At 35.1% G+C, this 18508-nt stretch overlaps 3 protein-coding genes and 1 long non-coding RNA gene across 11 annotated transcripts; 3 read left to right on the forward strand and 1 right to left on the reverse strand.

Moving 5' to 3' along the window:
* Nucleotides 1–7502: 7502 nt before the first annotated feature.
* Nucleotides 7503–9059, forward strand: LOC140871922 (GDSL esterase/lipase At5g03980-like). The gene is made up of 5 exons (XM_073274665.1): nt 7503–7653; nt 7899–8111; nt 8208–8356; nt 8472–8745; nt 8851–9059. Exons 1-5 carry the CDS (start codon nt 7638–7640, stop codon nt 9057–9059), a joined length of 861 nt encoding a protein of 286 aa, XP_073130766.1. The 5' UTR covers nt 7503–7637.
* A 505-nt stretch (nt 9060–9564) lies between these two features.
* Nucleotides 9565–13623, forward strand: LOC140871636 (uncharacterized). 4 transcript variants are annotated; one of them, XR_012147727.1, is made up of 5 exons: nt 9565–9849; nt 10922–11099; nt 12282–12413; nt 13271–13388; nt 13478–13623. It is a non-coding gene; the product is annotated as an uncharacterized lncRNA (long non-coding RNA). The 4 variants fall into 4 exon arrangements; XR_012147726.1 differs by having other exon boundaries at nt 13281–13393; XR_012147725.1 differs by having other exon boundaries at nt 13281–13388.
* LOC140871635 (phosphate transporter PHO1 homolog 7-like) lies at nt 10366–14255 on the reverse strand. 4 transcript variants are annotated; one of them, XM_073274238.1, is made up of 13 exons: nt 13660–14255; nt 13296–13575; nt 13163–13211; nt 13009–13080; nt 12810–12939; nt 12546–12666; nt 12207–12465; nt 11968–12072; nt 11839–11883; nt 11580–11729; nt 11195–11473; nt 10948–11087; nt 10366–10637 (listed from the first exon to the last, which is right to left on the reverse strand). In XM_073274238.1, exons 1-13 carry the CDS (start codon nt 14210–14212, stop codon nt 10544–10546), a joined length of 2277 nt encoding a protein of 758 aa, XP_073130339.1. In that variant the 5' UTR covers nt 14213–14255; the 3' UTR covers nt 10366–10543. The 4 variants fall into 4 exon arrangements, with proteins under 4 accessions (XP_073130339.1, XP_073130342.1, XP_073130341.1 ...); XM_073274241.1 differs by having other exon boundaries at nt 11195–11366; nt 11638–11729; nt 13296–13578; XM_073274240.1 differs by having other exon boundaries at nt 10948–11051; nt 13296–13578.
* Nucleotides 14256–16331: 2076 nt separating this feature from the next.
* LOC140872121 (transcription termination factor MTERF15, mitochondrial-like) lies at nt 16332–18425 on the forward strand. Of its 2 annotated transcripts, XM_073274880.1 has the most exons (2): nt 16332–16464; nt 16669–18425. In XM_073274880.1, exon 2 carries the CDS (start codon nt 16812–16814, stop codon nt 17868–17870), a length of 1059 nt encoding a protein of 352 aa, XP_073130981.1. In that variant the 5' UTR covers nt 16332–16464; nt 16669–16811; the 3' UTR covers nt 17871–18425. The 2 variants fall into 2 exon arrangements, with proteins under 2 accessions (XP_073130981.1, XP_073130980.1); XM_073274879.1 differs by having other exon boundaries at nt 16341–18425.
* The last annotated feature ends 83 nt before the right edge of the window (nt 18426–18508 follow it).

The following is an 18508-nucleotide window of genomic DNA, read 5'->3' on the forward strand; positions in this document are numbered from 1 at the left end:
TAGAATATCGAATTGTTCTGTTTGATTTCTAACCGTAACAATTATAAATAGTTTTTTTTGGCATAGATACTTTTAGTATATCTATCTACTATAGTTATTTTATGTTTAGGATATTTTTTAAATAACATATTTAGATGTTGAATGCATTATTCATGGAGTACTTAAACGTAATGAGAATAATGATATCAATGTATAATAATATGTAATCTGATTTATTTATCATATAAAAAAAGAAGCATTGAATCAGGATCTGCGCATGTATGAACCATACCTGTATTTATAGGGGCTTGGAGGGGTAGGCTACCTTGCCAAGATAGAACATGTATTAGAGTAGGACTCTAATTGATGAGTCTAAAATCATATCAAATCTTGGATTCATAAGATATTGTCCTTATATGTTGCAGATCGTCATGTGTCCGAGAGTACTGGAAGGTTCTAGATATTGGGCCCTTCCTGGGTTCGGGTCGGGCTCCAACCATACCAGTTATGGCTCAAGCCCATGAATTTATGATCATGAGCTCATTCCCTAACAGGGCCATCCCAGACTGGGCTTCTCATAAAATAAGACTAGATGAGCCTCAAAGTATATTTCCAAAAATATGGATTATTGGGCTCGGGTCGGATTAGACTCGTATATTTTTTAGGGGCATCAATAGTACCTCCTCCTACTGGTCTAAAAGAAATATGAAGTTTAGACCATATGGTCTGGTCGAATTCCGAGCCCATGTAAGAACTCTTATATTAACCAAGTACATGTAACATTTTCCAACCGGATGGGCTTTTGATGGAAACCATGAGTGGCGTGGTAGGTGCCGAGCTGGTTGGGCTTTGAATTTGACCATGAAGTGCGTGATAGGTGTCGAACTTGGTCGAAATTTTGAGATAACCACGAGTGGCGTGGGTTTACATATTACCAAGCTGGTCGGGCTTTTGAGACCACGAGTGGCGTGGGTTTACATATTTCCGAGCTGGTTGGGTTTTTGAGATAACCACGAGTGGCGTGAGTTTGCATATTGCCGAGCTGGTCGGGCTATTGAGATAACCACAAGTGGCGTGGGATTACATGTTGCCGAGCTGGTCGGGCTTTTGAGATAACCACGAGTGGCGTGGGTTTACATATTGCCGAGTTGGTCGGGCTTTGATTTTGACCACGAATTGTGCAGTGAGTGCCAAACTGATCGGGCTTTGATTTTGACCACGTATTGCGCGGTGAGTGCCGAACAGATTGGGCTTTGATTTTGACCACGAATTGCGTGGTAAGTGCCGAGTTGGTCGGGCTTTTGAGATAACCACGAGTGGCGTGGTGAGTACCGAACTAGTCGGGCTTTTGTGGTTTGCCAAGCTATGTTGGTCTTATAAAGTGTCAAGTCGTAGAGTAGGCCTTAGTGCTAGATTGCATACACGATATAATATAATTGGGTCTTACTGCAAGATTGCATGCCCGATGTGATATAATTGGGCCTTACTGCAAGATTGCATGCCCAATGACGTAAAATAACCCAAACAAAAATAGAAGTCCAACAAATTTGATTACAAGAAAACAAACATGTAATTTTGATAGTAGAAGATGCCTCATAATATTATTAATAATGATAATAAATAAAAATTTAATAATTTAATTCAAACATAAAGATGATTGAAATACTTATCTCGTTCATGCGTTGTCGATGACATGACTTTGGATGCATAGCATGATAACATCTTTTATTCTTTGATCAAAGAACCGACTTGATGTAGGAAACAAAAATTGATCTTCACCGTCCAGAATGTGTGTCAAGATGTTTTGAACTCATGATAAAAATTTCAAATAATTTCAACGGTTAGATTTTTCAGAATGACTTTTTCAAGAACACTGCTCAGAAACTATGCAAGCAGATTGTGTTGCAGTTCGGCGGTCTGAGCCACCTTTCCCCAAGTCCCAAAATTCCGATCATGATCTTCACCGTCCACATATGTATGGAAAAACTGGGCACAAACATTTTTTTTTAATCTTCATAGTAAAATGACGAAGGTGATAACTTGATGGATCGATATATATTTTTTAACGTTGTTGAAATGCTCGTTCTCCAACCATTGGTTTTCCAAAGAAATTAGTTGGCTGATTCAGTCATTTTCTGAGTGAACTATGCACACTGTTGCATAACCATGATGTGATTTTTAAGTTCTTAGGTTCCAATTTTCTATAAACATGGATTTCATGCAACCGAAATGATTTCTTTCTGGCTTCATAAATATTGTCATGCCGATGCAGAAAATTTCTGAATAGACAATTGTTTGTTGGGTCATTTATCATGATAAGGAAGTTCCTTTCGGTTGGTGAAACTCTAAACGAGTATACGTATTTGCAATCTTTAAAAAAATTTGTCCACAACTTTTAAAAAAAATGTTTATTTTCAAAAAAAATATCCATAATCAACTTTTTAAAGATTGTAAAAACCATTTAATAAAAATAATAATATCTCCGTGTCATATCCAATTATCTTATTTTAATTTGGGATTATTAAATTTAACATTAAATAGTAATCCGTACATTGTACTCTTTAGTTACGTTTTATCATTTGTAGTTTTGTGCGTTAATTTATGTGTAATTCCATAAACGATTTTCAAGATTATTTATTATTTTATTTAGCGATCAAACGAAGAAGAAGTTATCTAGTAAAGCCAAATTCCAATATCAATTAGGTAGTGTTTGAGAAGTTATCTAGTAAAAATTGATAAGTGTTTTCTAGACACGTACGATCTGTTCAACGTTGCATGATCTGTTCAGATGAAAAATGATTAAAATTATAAAGTGAAAATATAGTAATTGTCAATAGAATATATAGTACACGATCGATTTATATAGTGGATTAAAAATCGGAAAGAGATAAAATATAAGAGATAGGAAAAACAATTTTCCCGCCAAAATATAACGGACTTTTAATTAGTCTTGGTTGAATCGCATTATTACATAGTTAAAATATGTAACATTTTTGATTTAGTGTCAAAATATCTTTAAAATAAGAATTGCAGCTCGTATGTTGGCTTAGGATTAATCGTAAAACTTTGTGCATGAATATGGGTAAATTTGAAACATAAATAACTTTCGTACGTAGGCTAAAAATTCGCAACGCAAGTACGCAACCTATTAGTTAATATTATTTTTTGAAATATCGAGATCACTTTTGGTTTGCCTTTTTTTTTGTTTTTTTTTTTTTTTAAATGAAACAAAAAAGCTGATTAACTTTTTAAGTATTCCCGCATAAATATGGCTCCGAGGAGTAGACCTGGCCAAGGGCCGGGTTGGGCTCGGACCCGGCCCGAAATTGGCCCGTGGTCAACGGGCCGGTTAACCGGGTCAACGGGTTGAACGGGTCCGACTCGCCGGGTTGGAACCGTCCAACCCGGCGGGTTGGACACGTGGCGCCCATCAGGGCGCCCAGATCCAACGGCCACTAGCAAGTGGCCGTTGTCGACCCGCCCGACCCGACGGGTCGACCGGCTAATTTTTTTTTATTTTATAAAAAAACCTAATTTTTATGATTTTATCTATAAATACCCCCAACCTCTTTTCATTTTGTTTACACAATTCTCTCTTCATTCTCTCTATTCTCAATTCCTTTTAATTTCTTGAATTATCAAAAATATCAAGTTTCGATTATTGGTTTATTGTCAATTGTTGATTTATTTTCATATTTATATAATTATAAATGTCCGGAGCGGGATCAAGTCGTAGGGGTAACAAAGAAAAAGGAAAGGAAAAGAGCATCATGCCACTCGAGGTCGAGTATCCTCAATTCAATGTCGATGAATTTGATCTTGAATATTCCGATGATGAAATTCAAGAAATTCGACAAGAGGCGCAACAAGACAACAAGTTGAACAACCACCACCACCACCACGTCATCATGCAAGTCAAGAAAGTATGAACGATCCGGCGGCCTCTCAAAGACAAACTCAAGCGGTGCCTCGCCCGACATCCGATATCTTCACCAAACACTTCGACAAGGTGACGCTTCCCTCTGGTGATTTGCAAGCCAAATGCAAATATTGTTCAAAATGTTACAAATTTAAACAAGGAGGTGGTTATGAAACTTTGACGCGGCATATCGAGAAAAATCATCCGGTGGAAATTGGTATTGATCGTGGTCAAACTCAAATTCCGGCATTCTCTTCTCAATCGGGTAATGAATCTCAACTATTTAAATATAACGAAGCTAGATTTAGAGAAGAAACGACTAAATTTTGTACGGTTGAACAACTTTCTTTTAGTTTTAGCGATAAATTATCTTTTGAAAATTGGCTTTCTACAAGTGCAAATCCTTCTATTAGACGTATTTCAAGAAATAGTCTCAAACGCACAATGGAAAAGTTAGTCGTTGATCAAAAGAAAGAATTAATTAAGGAATTTTATAGTTTGAATAATAAAGTTTCTTTGTGTTCCGATATTTGGAGTGATCATTGGCAAAGTTGTTCATATATGGGTATTACATGTCATTGGATTGATAATAATTGGAACATTCAAAAAAGGTTGCTTGCATATAGATGTTTCAACGAATCACACACGGCACAAAATATTTCGCAACTTATATTTGTTATTTTAGAAGAATATGGTCTAACTACCAAAGTTTTTTCAATGTCTTTTGATAATGCTAGTGCAAATACTTCTAGTATTAGGGAGCTTATTGAAATATGTAAATCATCACTAGGTGGCAAATTTTTTCATATTAGATGCACATGTCATATTTTATGGACGCATCCTCAAGTTATGAAGCAATGGGGAAAATTTTGTAGAGTAAATGGTATGAAGCCTAAGAGGTTTGCACGAGATGTTCCAACTCGTTGGAATTCAACATATAAATTATTATTATCCTCTTTTGAATATAAAGATTTATTATGTACATTTTTTCATCAATTTGTTCAAGCTCGTGATATTTATTTGTTTTCAAATCAATGGAACATATGCACTAGTATTTGTGAAATTTTAAAAGTTTTTAATGATGCTAGTGACCAATTATCCGGTGTTTATTACCCTACTTCACATTTAGTTTTAACACATTGTTGCAACATTGCTTGTATTTTTCATGAACATGTTAATTCTAATGATAGTGTTTTATCTCAATGTATTCTCGTCATGAAAGCAAAATGTGAAAAATATTTTTTGGTCATTCTTGAAATTTTTTTATGTGCTTTTGTTTTAGATCCTAGACTTAAATTAGATGGCTTAAGCGACATGTTAATATTATATTATGAATCTTTGGAGCCTATTGCGGAAACGATTCCTTCTATCTCATTGATTTTGTTTAATATTAAAACTCATTTATTTGATATTTATAATGAATATAACATCAAATATGGTGGACAAATTATTTTACATGAAACACAATCCACTGCAACTAGTAATATTTTTTATAAACTTACTAAAGCACAACTTTTATTAAGGGAACGGACGAAACGTCCACGAGGATCCTCAAGTTCCAGTCAGGAACTTGAGAATTATTTTACCACTACTTTTGATTTTAGTGATACAGATGAGGAAAACTTCGACATTTTGAGATGGTTGTCGCAAAAAACACAAATATATCCAATTTTGGCTATAATGACAAAAGAAATTCTAGCTTGTCCGGTTTCAACAGTTGCAGTGGAGCAAGCATTTAGTATTGGAGAAAATACATTGGACGAGAGACGTTCTAGCTTAAGGCCGGAAAACTTGGAAGCTCAATGTTTGCTCAATGATTGGTCAAAAGCCGCTACTCGAACACAACATATTCAAAGTGATGAAGAAGACCAAGATGATACCGAAGGAACATCCGGAACTACGACGGGAGGAAATGCGAGTGAAGTAGAATAAAATGTAATAGATTTGTAATATTAAGTCATAAGATATTAAGATGTTGAAATTCTAATATATTGTTTATTTAATAAATGTAATAGATTTTCATTATGAAGATATGAAATATTTGATTGAGATTATTTAAAGAATATGTCTTATTAAAAATTTGTTTAAAAATTTAAAAAAAAATTAAATTTCGAAGGTGCAGTGCCCCAGCACTGCATTGGCAGCACTGGGGCGCTAAACCTTCGAATTAAATTCGAAGGTTTAGCGCCCCAGCGCCGCCAATTCAGCGCTGGGGCGCTGCAATTTTTTTTTTTTTAAAAAATGGCACGGTTTGGCCCGGACCCTGAACCGGCGGTTAACCGGACCCGGACCTGGACCTGGACCGCAACCGCCGGTTCACCGACCCGGACCGGAACCGGCCATTGGCGGGCCGGTTAAGGGTTGGCTAAATGCCAACCCGGACCCGGACCGTGGCCAGGTCTACCGAGGAGTGGGGATTCTCAAGTCCAATTTATAAACATACTATACCAATTTATTAATACTTGCAACTGATCACACACGTTGTGCGTAAAATATAATATGTTTTCATATTTTTTTTTGAAAATTTCAATTTAATTACCATATTGTACAAAAATAAATATGATATAAGATTTAGTAAGATAATTATTTATATAAAATATGAGAAATTGAGCATCCCTACAAAATTAAATATGTTTAGGAGTTAATGTATTAAAGGTCACGTTTGAAATTAGGAAAAAAAGTTTCACCAAAAAAAACAGTTATTATTCACCCATGTTGCTTTATTCATAGTATAGATCTTGCTTTATTAATAGTATAGATATTAGTCTCATTGATATGCAAACATTGGTGTTATATGCTTTTTTTTCCCCGAAAATTCAGAAAGTATATTAAAATTTAAATATTGAAAATAGTTTTTGTAATAATTTTTTTATGAATGAGTGATATGATCATTGAAAAACTTCAAAATAAGATAAATATAAAAAAAAAAACATTTTGTTAAAATACGATAAATATAGATAAGATGTACATTTATTAAAATAGCTATTACTACCTTTCAAAAAAAATAAATAAATAGGTATGTACATTTGAATCGATAATCATCATTATGTACTTTTTAAATCGCAGAACGACCCCTTTTAATAAAATACAAAATGTATCAATTTTATTTTAAAGAATATAAAAAGAAAGCTTTAGAAATTTAAAATTTACAAATAATAAATAATAATATCTTATTCAATGTTCAAATTTTGGATTTGTATAGATCACATATATAGCTTATATAAGTTTAAAGCACGTAACGAAAATTAGCAGAATTCAAAATCAAATATAATTACTAAACCCTCTAAAAAAACTCATCCAAATTAAATCCCGAATCACAAAGTATCCTAATACAACACCTATAACCAAATCCTAATCCTAGTAGAAATATACGTACATCTTCCCCTATAAATACAACCCAAACCCCTTACATTAGCGTATATACCAATACTCGTTATCATCATACACACACATACAACTTTAGTAACCAATTTATTTTCTGCTCGTGAAATTAAAGATGTCTCGTAAACTCGCAATCGCCATCTTCTTGTTCCTTGTTTCTTGTGTTTCACTTCCGACCAACGCTCATCCTCTGAAGATCTGTGAATTCGAACGAATATATCAACTCGGTGATTCCATCTCCGATACGGGAAACTTGATACGCGAGTATCCCATCGGAGCGAATACGGCGTTTGCGAAGCTTCCATATGGAGAGAACTTTTTCAACAAAGCCACGGGACGATGTTCTAATGGCTTTCTTATGATCGACTACATAGGTACGTACGTACGAGCTAGTTTTATTGATATATGCATGCTTCTGAATTATATTGCTCGTGGCTAGCCTATATGTTTTGTTCGATATATTACATATATGTTCCGTTTTTAGAATTAATAGGCATGATTAATTAGAGCAAACATATATGTATATATTAATTGTATGCATGTATATTTAAAATCTTAAACTATAATTTGTTTATAAAAGATTTGCAACTCAATAATAATATCTTGTTTTTTATGATAGCTATGGCCGCGGGTCTTCCATTGCTTCAGCCTTATAAAAACACGACAGCAAACTTCGAGCATGGAGCAAACTTTGCGGTTGCAGGGTCCACTGCATTATCTACTCCAGTGTTGGCAAACAAAAAGATTTTGAATCCAGTCACCAATTCTTCTCTCGACATACAATTAGATTGGATGACATCTCATTTCGATTCCGTTTGTGTTGACCATAGAGGTTAGTAACCAACTTCCTATATAATATATTTTGATCATATCTTCAAATAAAATTTTCAAACTCTAAATTATAATATGTTATAAATTGATGTTATAGATTGTGTGGAGAAACTTCATAAATCCCTTTTCATGGTGGGAGAGATTGGCGGGAACGACTACAACTACGCAATCTTTCAAGGAAAATCAATGGATGATCTAAGAAGTATGGTTCCTAATATTGTCAATGTCATCGTGGAGGCAGTTAAGGTAATTTATATTATCAAAAAAAATATTATATACATTCAATTAAAAGTGTACAAGTTTCCAAGATTGACCATTCTTTTACCAAAAAAATAATTATATACATATGTCTAATTTGCAGAAAGTGATTAGTTATGGGGCTACAAGAGTGGTGGTTCCCGGAAACTTCCCCATCGGATGCCTCCCAATCTACCAAACAGCCTTCCAAACCAACGTCTCCGCGGCATACGACGAGAACCAATGTCTTAAGCAGCTCAACGACTTTGCGACATACCACAACGAACAACTCCAACAAGCCATTCACAAACTACAACAAGAAACACCGAATGCCATGATCATCTATGGAGATTACTACAATGCATATCAGTTCTTGCTCAACTTCGCACGATTTTACGGTATGTCGACCTCACTTGTTATAAACCGTGCAACAAGTCATGTTTGCAAAATTTGGTTATTTTATGGATATTAATTAAATGGATATTTGTGTTGATTAATTTCAGGATTTGATACGGAAAGGGCTTGTTGTGGGATTGGAGGCAAATACAATTTCGATTTGAGAAGAATGTGTGGAGCTGCTGGCGTTGAAGTGTGCTCGGATCCTCATCGATATATGAGTTGGGATGGTGTGCATTTAACTCAAGAAGGATATAAGATCATGTCCGCTTGGTTGATTCATAACATCTTCCACAAGCTTCATTGCCATTTCTGATCCATCGAGTTAATTAATATTTAGTGATTAGAATTAAATAGAAGTAGTTTTGTAACTATTCTTAGTTTTTTTGTTTTGCTAGTTACATTGGTTACTTTTCATATATATAATAATAATTAAACTTAAATGCAATTAATTTTGTGAGTTGTGATTTTGTTTAGATTTTTCTAAATTCTCCGTAATTCTTCTTTCAATGCCATTTGAATTTCATATTTAAAAAAAAACCGTTCAAATGTACATTCTATTATTGTTCATAGCGAAAAATCTGAATATCAAAACGAGATCTATATAATTAGATAATTAGAAGATGTTTTAAGAATTAAAAAAACATTAACTCCACCATCTCAACTTCTCAAGTATTCATACATATTTACCGATCGGCTAATATATATTATATGATCATAAAATTTAATTTTTGTAACAAAAATATTATAACTAAAGACGTAAATGTAAACGTAACAAAAATAATTTGATTATAATTTAACATCGATGAAATTATGTTTTAGAAAACCATTTTGAAGGATTGATAACCAAATTTCATCGCCGCCGCGCAGTACACGTAAATGCATGCTTTCCCCGCTGTTTTCCGACGTGATTAACGGAAGATGTCGGGGAACGCTGCGGCGGCGGAATACTCTCGGATTTGTGCTTCGCCTGCCAAAACCACTCATCAGACGGCTCCGAACACGCTACTCACTCCCCTCCCCTCCCCTCCCCTCCCCTCCCGGAATTGCTAATCATTGTACGCGAATTCGGTCGGTAAAGGATCGCGCTTGGAAGGACAAGGAAAGTATGTATTTCGTTGCCACTATTGAATAAATATGGTTCTCTTTAATTGGCAGTTTAATCTTTTTTTTTTTTTTGGGGTTCTTCTGAATTTGATGAACATGTTATTCAACGGTAATTCTTAATTGGGTGTAGTTGATAAGGTATTATTGCTTCTTAGGTGATTTTTTGCACCAAATTTTATATGGTGATTTGGGTGTTTGTTAGATGTCCCCATCTATATGGACTTGTACGGTCATAGTTGTTAGATGTCCACGTCTATTGGATTAAGTTTCTGGGAATTGTATATATGAACTTGTAGGGTCATTGTTCAAGCTTTTGGGTTGAGGTCGTCCAAGTTCGATCATAATCTCGTCATGTGTCGGACTGCCCGTTAATGTCTTACGCATCAGATGTTTTTAATTTGTCTGCCTTGCGCTAAAGCTTGCCATACATGTGACATTCAGATTTGAGGTGCAATAAACATAGAGATGTTTCAACAATGTAATTTTTCATATAATGTAATTTAGGACAATTGCAAGTGTATCTGTTTTGCTGCATGAGAAGTTATATGCAGCAGATGTACAAAATTTAAGTCAGCTAGCACATGCTCGATCCTGTCGTTGCAAGATACGTAACATTTAGTTTAGCTGGCCTTTTCTATACGGATGTTTCGACTTTCATATGATGCCAATGTATACCTTATATGGAACAACCTGTCACAAACATTTTTGATCGTCATAGTAAAATGGCAAAGATGATAACTTGATGGCTCGATATTTTTCAACGTTGTCGAAATGCTCGTTCTCCAACCTGCCAATTTACATGTTATTGTCATTGCCATGGAAAGATTAAAACCTTTGGTTTTCCAAAGCAATTAGTTGGCTGATTCAGGCATTTTCTAAGTCGACTATGCACACTGTTGCATAACCATGATGTGATTTTTAAGTTCTTAGGTTCCAATTTTCTATAAACATGGTCTTGATGCAACCGAAATGAGTTCTTTCTGGCTTTATAACTGTCATGCTGATGCCGAAAAATGTGGAGAAAAAGCAAGGGCAGACAGAAACTAAACATAATGTAATCCTGTGATGCAGGATTGTGATGGATGTTTTTATCAAACCTGAAGAAGTTCCAAATGCCACGACGGAGTATCTCCAGGCAGGCGACAAGTGTAATCATGACTCTCCTATGAAGGAATGGTGCTTCATCGAAATCAAGAACTAACTGCATCCATACAAGTCTCAGAAGAATATTCACTATCTGCAGTTCAAAGTAGGTTAAAAATATTTAACTATCTGTGTTTCTTATGAGCATGATCCATTAAAATTCACGGATATTACGTCTTTTGAATTGACTTGAGTGCTCACCATGGCCACAAAGTAAACGGCCTTGTTTGATATCAAAAGCTTGTCTCTCAACCATGGATTTCTTGCTTTCTTTCTTAAAAGTCCCCAATCCATGACAATGTCCCAGTATGTGTTAAAAATCGTCGTGACTCCGGAACTTGATGCTGCCACGATTTTCCAAAATGTTCCTTTCCTGAAATCATATATGGTCCTAATGATAAGTGCTGCTACTGTTGAGAAATATTTTAGGCTGTTGAGTCCTTGCATGAGGTCCTTCTCCTCAAACATGCGGCGGAGGCACTGAATTCAATTCATCAACCAAAAGTTGTAATATTCTTTTGGGGACAGAGAAGATTGATCATTGATGATTGAACAGAGGATCATGCCCATTGAAGCATGGACTAACCTGCAGAACTCGTGACCAAAATGGAATAATTGCTACAACAATGAAAAAAATTTCATACACTTTGCTTTCGAGACACTGGTTTGATCTCCTTTTGAAGTCACCCCATCCGTAGTAGCAAATGTAAAATTGCACACTTCTGAAAGCCTGAACCTGAAATACATGAAAGTGAAACTACCACGTTGATTATTGGCTAAAAACAGACAAAATTATAGCCACTAGCAAATTAGCTATACAATTATTGTGAAAATGGAATAGGAACCTGGCTTGTTAGCTGGTCTGCCAAGAAGAAATCTGAGAAGGTAACCTACAAAGGTAGCCAGAAGAGAAATGATGGTGATGAGGTAAAATTTTTCCAGCTATGTTTTGTTCCATTAATGAACCTGCATACCTTATAAAAGGGAGCGAGAAGACAATGCCATGTGCATCGAATGAGAAAGAAGCGACTAGAGCGATATATAATGTTGAAAGGACAAAAGGTTATAAGAAGCAAGACCTGGAAATTAATATCCTAGTGTCAGTATTTATCAAAAGATGATACATTTGTGAGAATCTGCTGAAGATATTTATGCAATGTAATAGTACTATGTTAATACACTATGAAGGGGGAAAGGACAGCTTTTAACTTACCATGACCAGTCCTGCTGGAACCAGTTCAGTTAATGTTTGATAACGTTGTGTTCTTGGATCCATTTCCATGTCCAGATTTGAAAGTACAGCTGCTAAAGTGAGTACTGAAAGGGCGGAAGCAAGTAGGAAGATCTCTCTGAATCCCAATTCTGTACCTGATTTAAGTCCAAAAATGAAGGGGTAGTTCACCCGGAATCGCCTCCAGAGGTATGTGTTTATCCCATACATGAACATGTGCAGGAAAATGAAGACGAACAAGCTACACATATAAGGTCATTGATTGAGGGTTTCGTAGTCTCGAGGTATCCATTTTATTATCTCGGAGGTTGAAAATAATACCTGTAAAGTGGAAACATATTGTTCATATACTGCTCTCCTCCCTCATGTTGAATAAGTCCCCTTGCATGTATTGTGACAATAACGCTGACGACTAGTGCCACTGAGCAACCAGTTAGTATACCTACAAGATGATGAGTAAATAGTTCGTTAAACTAATTGGATCGCCTTAATTTTCCAAAAGAATTTGCAATGAAATCATAGAGAATGTTGACATTTTATTTTCTTTTACAGACAGTTCGCCCTTTTCCTTTCGAACTTGCTTACCAAGGGTAAACGTTGTTCTGTGCCTCTCAACTTTATTTCTTGGCCTTAAAAGTTTCACCCCTTTTCTTCGGTTTCCACTTGAGAAGTACTTGACAAATGTGGACTCTACTCTTCCCATGAGCTTGTCTACCTGCAGGACAGAGACAAAAGTTAGGCCAAAATTATGCTTTTATTATGCCAAAAAGACTCGGATACAAACCTCATTAGAGCCTCCCAGATCCGAATTGTCGATTATCAGTAAATAAGTTTTCGAAGCAGCTCTTGAAGTGATCTGCAACAAAACAGCTCCATCGTTGAGTAAAGTGCAGTGAACAGAAAACATTTTCCTCATTTACTGTGAACTAACTACTTACCTTGTCATATTTCTTCATGATCTTGGAGAATGCCAACATATTCAATAAACTGTCACATTTTAAGAATTTGTTAATTCAACTCCTTTCGATATTAATTTAGTATGATAGTTTTTTTCAGGTGAAGATGCATCACCGGTATCTTTTTAGGAGTCCTAGCTGCTGGTAATATTCGACGAAAACCCGTCTCAGTTTTTCCTCAACTAGTCTTAGTTCCTCAATTCTGAATGTAAGGTCTGATCTTTTTGTCCTTTTGATGACCCTTCTTAATGTTGAAAGGGGAGAATTTGATTCAATATTGATCTTTACATGATCCAGATGCGTATTGTGCTGATCTCTATCAGCACCCTTTGGTTCATCTTCGGAAGCGCTCTCCGAGCTTGTCCCAAGTTCTTGGACCACATTCATGGATGAATCTTCTATAGGAAAGAGACGGCATCATTTACAATTTTGAGCCTCAGAAAACATTTAGAACAAACAAAAATCCATATTGCATTTACCTTCATGTCCTCGATTCGCAGGATCTCTACAATCACGTGCCACATCGGATGACTCAATTTCTTGATGATTCCCATGTTGTCTCATTGAAGGTTTATACACCATAATCCTTAAAGCGATGAGTGTATCCATCTGTTTGCTCAACTCCTCTGCTTGCACTGTCACTTCCTTAACTTTTTCCTTATAAAATCTCAGTACTTTATTGAATTCAACATCAAGAATCTTAAAGAAATGACTCTCTCTTTCTCCATCATCTTCTGATGACTTCAGAAACATCGTCTGATAGAACTGATCATCCGCAGAACTTTCCGGCTGCACGCGATTAGCTAGTATCACCTCATCTTCGCTCTTTGTCATGTGGTTGTCCCGACCCGTTAGCCCGCTGAATGACCGGTACAAGCTTAAGGTCCTCTCCAAGAAACCACCTCGGCTCCCAGAATTTTGCTGTCGGGATTTTGAGATGTTTTTCAGCTGTTTTTTAAGATGTTTGTAATCTATATACGCTGCTTGCCATTCTTGGACCATTTGGGAAACTAAATCTTTGCCAAATTTCATCCTTTCTGCGCCTTGTAAGTGTTCTTTGTTTTCTTGAAATGTGTTGGAGAATATGATTTGCTCTTTGTTTGCTGAAATCCATTAAATAGAAAAATAAACATCGTGAACTCCTTTTAATTTTATCCTCAGAAAATTTATTTTGTTAAATTTTCCTCTTCCCGAATATATTTTATTATTATATAATTTATATCATACTTAAATTAAGTATTATTTTTTTTATAGTATCTCACTCCGAATGATTATCAGCATAATTATCAATTTAAATAAACAAAATAATTTTTATTATACAAAATATTACTTGAATTTATTATATAAAAAAAACATTCTAAAAAATACAAATTAAAATAATTTCTTTTTATCAAAGAAAAAAAAATCTCCGAAATCATTTTTCAAAAGTTTTCCCAAAACATTTAAAATAAAACCAAACATTGACCTCCATAATAAAAATAAAAATCAAAATCAAACATTGACTTGGTTTGGTCCTTTATAATTAAATGGGCATTAATTAAGGCTTGAACCTGGAATCTCAACATGACATTTTCGGTATGTTTCGTGTAACACAAAAACTTCTCACATGCCAATTTTATAAAAAAAAAATATTTTGTTTGGGTTATCGATGAAAAAAAATTATTTTTTATTATAAATATAAATAAAATTAATTCTCTAACAAATAAAAATTCATGAAACCATCTCAATATATCACTCTTCATGTAAATATATAAATAAGCACAAGATTTTTATTGGACAAACTTGGTGATTTCAATATATTTTTCAATTTTCATGTAAAAGTATAGATTAATATTGTAGCTTGTTTTATTGTACCGATCGTACCATGCAGTCCACCAATACATTTGAATCGGAGAAATGATATCGAGAATGAATTTAAAATAACAGTCGTATCGTTTTTTTTTATTCCAAATATAACTCGACTAATATTTTTAACTGAATTAATAAATTGTGAACTTGTAATATAACTAAAATAAATTAAGTGAAACAATATATGGAAAATTTCAAAAGTGCGGTTGCAAATTATTCGAGAAAATTTTATTTTGTTTGAAAATTTTTCATTAACAAAATATTTTATAAAAATAAAGTAAATTATTTTATTTTATTTTTTTTCTTTTTAAAACCCTAAAATATAGATTCTAATAAATTATTAGAATTGAAAAACACGAAATACATTTGGGGTTTGAATCGAATTTCCCATAACACCGATGGGTCTATTTCTCATTCCAAAATACTAAGATAGTCTCAATCATCGAAAATGAAAATAATCTTGTAAAAAAAAATGAAAATAATCAAAATATAGTTTAATCGAAATAACCGATGAAACCGATATAAATCGAAAATTTGATTTGATTAAATAAATCGATACGATTCAGGTTTTGAAATAAAAAAAAAAAAAATTATTTTTTTGGTCTGGTATGTTTGTTATTTTGCGATTGATCTTCTATATTTTCAGATTTTAGTTTTAGTCCGTTATCTTTATTTTTTTGGCAATTTTAGTCATTTTTCTGATGTGGCGCTGATGTGACATCGATGCAGTGCTGATGTGGAGCTGACGTGTACAGTGTCACGTAAGCATTTTCGAAGAAAAAGAACTAAAATTGCTAAAAATCAAAAAATGCAAGACTAAAACTGAAATATGAAAACATAAAGCATCGAAATCGCAAAGTGACAAACATATTAGACCAAAAATTGCGATTTTCCCTTAAAAAAACTATATAACAATTTAAAAGGGTTGACCCCAAAGGGACCCAATCCACATGAGTTGGAGGTCCATTGGCTCATGCGGGGTTAAATCGAGGGATATGCACGCGGCTGGGATATGAGGAAGGGAGCAACGTGGCCAACCCCAGAGCATACCCCACAATATTTGAGGGAGCAACATGGTCAACCTCAGAGCATACCTTACAATATTTTAGCAGGATATGCTCAACACGAGTATCGAACCCGCAACGCTGGAGAATTTCTTTCCATATCACGTTAAACCTTACCAACTCGCACATGCCCATGTGGGCAACTGTCTAACAATTTTATTAAGAAAATATGGGCTGCCTTAGATTTTAATTTTTCTGTATTGGGCTCACTTTCAATTTCATTCTTTCATTTTCCCTGTTTCATATTCATCTATGGACATACCATCCGCCATGTTCTTGCTTCTCAGTTCTCTCCTATGTTGCCCTAACCTTAACTATTGAATCTTGAACAGAAACTTTGCACAAACGTCGAAAATTCGATACTTGTGAGAGGTAATTCTCTGTTTTCGTTTTTAAATTTATGATTTTTCGGTGGATTTAAACTTCTGAGCTTAGTTTATATTAACTTTCCCCTCAAAATGGCGACCCGGGATATTATCATTAGACCTTTGCATCAATATTTCAAGAGATCAGCAATTTCAATCACCGCCCCTCCTTTTCCAAACATAAATTTTCAATCTTTTTCGATTTCCGCAGCTTCCCATCACTCGAATTTAGCATCCCTTTTCCAAAGGTATGGTTTTTCACCTTCTCAGCTGCCTGATTTCCTCAGAAAGAATGAGTTTTTACTGGACTCGAGCCCCTCAGAAGTCGAAAAATCATTTGAAATCTTGTTGTCTATGAAGCCTTCCCAAGATTTTATTGTTTCAACAATTAGTAGTTGTCCCAGAGTTCTAGAACTTGAATTCTTGAAAAAATGGCAGAAGGGTTTTCTGCAATTACAAATTTGTAACATCACAACGAAGGCAGTTAAGAATGTCCTTCAAGTTGCAAAGAAAATGGGGCTTAGCCCAGATGATGTTCTTGAGTGTATCCTATATTTAAAGGATTTGGGGATCAGTGAGGGGACTATTATTAGGATTTTGGAGGAAGAGCCTATGATATTGGCGTCGAAAAGGGATGAAATTATGGAAAAAGTTAAGTTCTTGATGGGGATTGGAGTTCGGAAGAAAGAAATAGACAGAATTATTTGTTTGTTTCCTGGGATTTTGGGGTACGGAGTGGAAAATAGGTTGAAGCCATTATTTGATGAGTTTGATGATTTAGGTTTTAGCTTAAGTGAGGTTAAGAGAGAGGTTCTTAGAGATCCTGTGGTTCTTGAGTTGGAAAATGGAGAGCTGACGCGGTGTATGGAATTGCTCAGGAGTTTGAAGTGTCGAATGGCAATTAAGGAGCGTATTTTTCGGTCAGGAGAATTTAGAGCTGGTTATGAAGTGAAGCTGAGGATAAGTTGCTTAAGGGAGCATGGTTTGACATACAGAGATGCATTTGGGGTACTATGGAAGGAACCAAGGGTGATTTTGTATGAGATTGGGGAAATCGAGAAGAAAATCGAATTCTTGCTGCAGAAAATGAGGTTTGACCTACAATGCTTGGTCGAAGTTCCTGAATATTTGGGGTTGAATTTGGATAAGCAGATTGTTCCTAGATTCAAGGTGATTGATTATTTAAGGGCAAATGGTGGGCTTGGAGACGAGGTTCGTCTGAGAAATCTGGTTAAGCTCAGTAGGCTGAAATTCTATAATATGTATGTTAAGCCATATCCAGAACTGGAAAAGGTTTACGGTAGATTTTCTGGAGAAGATCAAGTTCGAAGCCGTCATCCTGTTGGCATGTGGAAACTTTTCAGGCCACAACAGTATCTGGAGTCCAAGGAAGTTGCTAAAAACATTGAGTGATCAGTGGGCTTGAAAAGGGCGTATAAGTATAGTCGGGTACATATGTAGGAATTTTGAAGAGAGTGGGCGCCCCGGCACTAGTAATGGCGTCGTCTACAAGCAGATTTCAAGGATTCATCAACGAAGCTCTAGCAATGGCTGTTCTTTGTTTTTGTCCTGAAATCCGAACTCCAAATCTCCAACGTATGTTTGACACTTCTCAGAAACTTCGAAATGAATTCTTGGGCATCTCCATTTTCTGATTGCTGTCCTGGAAACACGATCTGTTTTCGTTATAAATATGAGTCAAGTCAACTCCGTGAGACCGTCTCGGCTACTCAAGATATATTCTTATTAATGGAGCTGTTGAAGAGAACAGGTTCATGGTTTACTATGCTGATCCGAATTCTACAGAATCTCAAGGGGAATAAAACCATTATTTTTGCAAATTACTCTTCAATAATATTGTGAAAAAATGGAAGCTGAAGATTATATATGTTTCATGAATTGAATGTGAGCAAGCAATTGTTGAGGAGTAACTATTTTTCAAGCTAATACAGTAATCAAAATGTGATATTTGGGTATGTTTCAATTTTCAAAATACTTGTTATAAAACTAAAGCCTTATTAATAAGTATAATTTATTAAGATTCATAAATA

The sequence above is a fragment of the Henckelia pumila genome, unplaced genomic scaffold, assembly GCF_033568475.1.
Source record: "Henckelia pumila isolate YLH828 unplaced genomic scaffold, ASM3356847v2 CTG_461:::fragment_3, whole genome shotgun sequence".
NCBI classification, from domain to species: Eukaryota; Viridiplantae; Streptophyta; class Magnoliopsida; order Lamiales; family Gesneriaceae; genus Henckelia; species Henckelia pumila.

What these genes read in the sequence shown, in the direction of transcription:
- LOC140871922 (XM_073274665.1), top strand. An exon ending in CGTTTGTGTTGACCATAGAG is followed by an intron (nt 8,112 to 8,207) that starts GTTAGTAACCAA and finishes TTGATGTTATAG; the next exon opens with ATTGTGTGGAGAAACTTCAT. An exon ending in CAACTTCGCACGATTTTACG is followed by an intron (nt 8,746 to 8,850) that starts GTATGTCGACCT and finishes GATTAATTTCAG; the next exon opens with GATTTGATACGGAAAGGGCT.
- LOC140871635 (XM_073274237.1), bottom strand. Translation starts at nt 14,212, where the DNA reads ATGAAATTTGGCAAAGATTTAGTTTCCCAAATGGTCCAAGAATGGCAA. An exon ending in TTCTCGCTCCCTTTTATAAG is followed by an intron (nt 11,884 to 11,967) that starts GTATGCAGGTTC and finishes CTACCTTTGTAG; the next exon opens with GTTACCTTCTCAGATTTCTT. An exon ending in CAGACCAGCTAACAAGCCAG is followed by an intron (nt 11,730 to 11,838) that starts GTTCCTATTCCA and finishes CATGTATTTCAG; the next exon opens with GTTCAGGCTTTCAGAAGTGT.
- LOC140872121 (XM_073274879.1), top strand. Translation starts at nt 16,551, where the DNA reads ATGGCGACCCGGGATATTATCATTAGACCTTTGCATCAATATTTCAAG.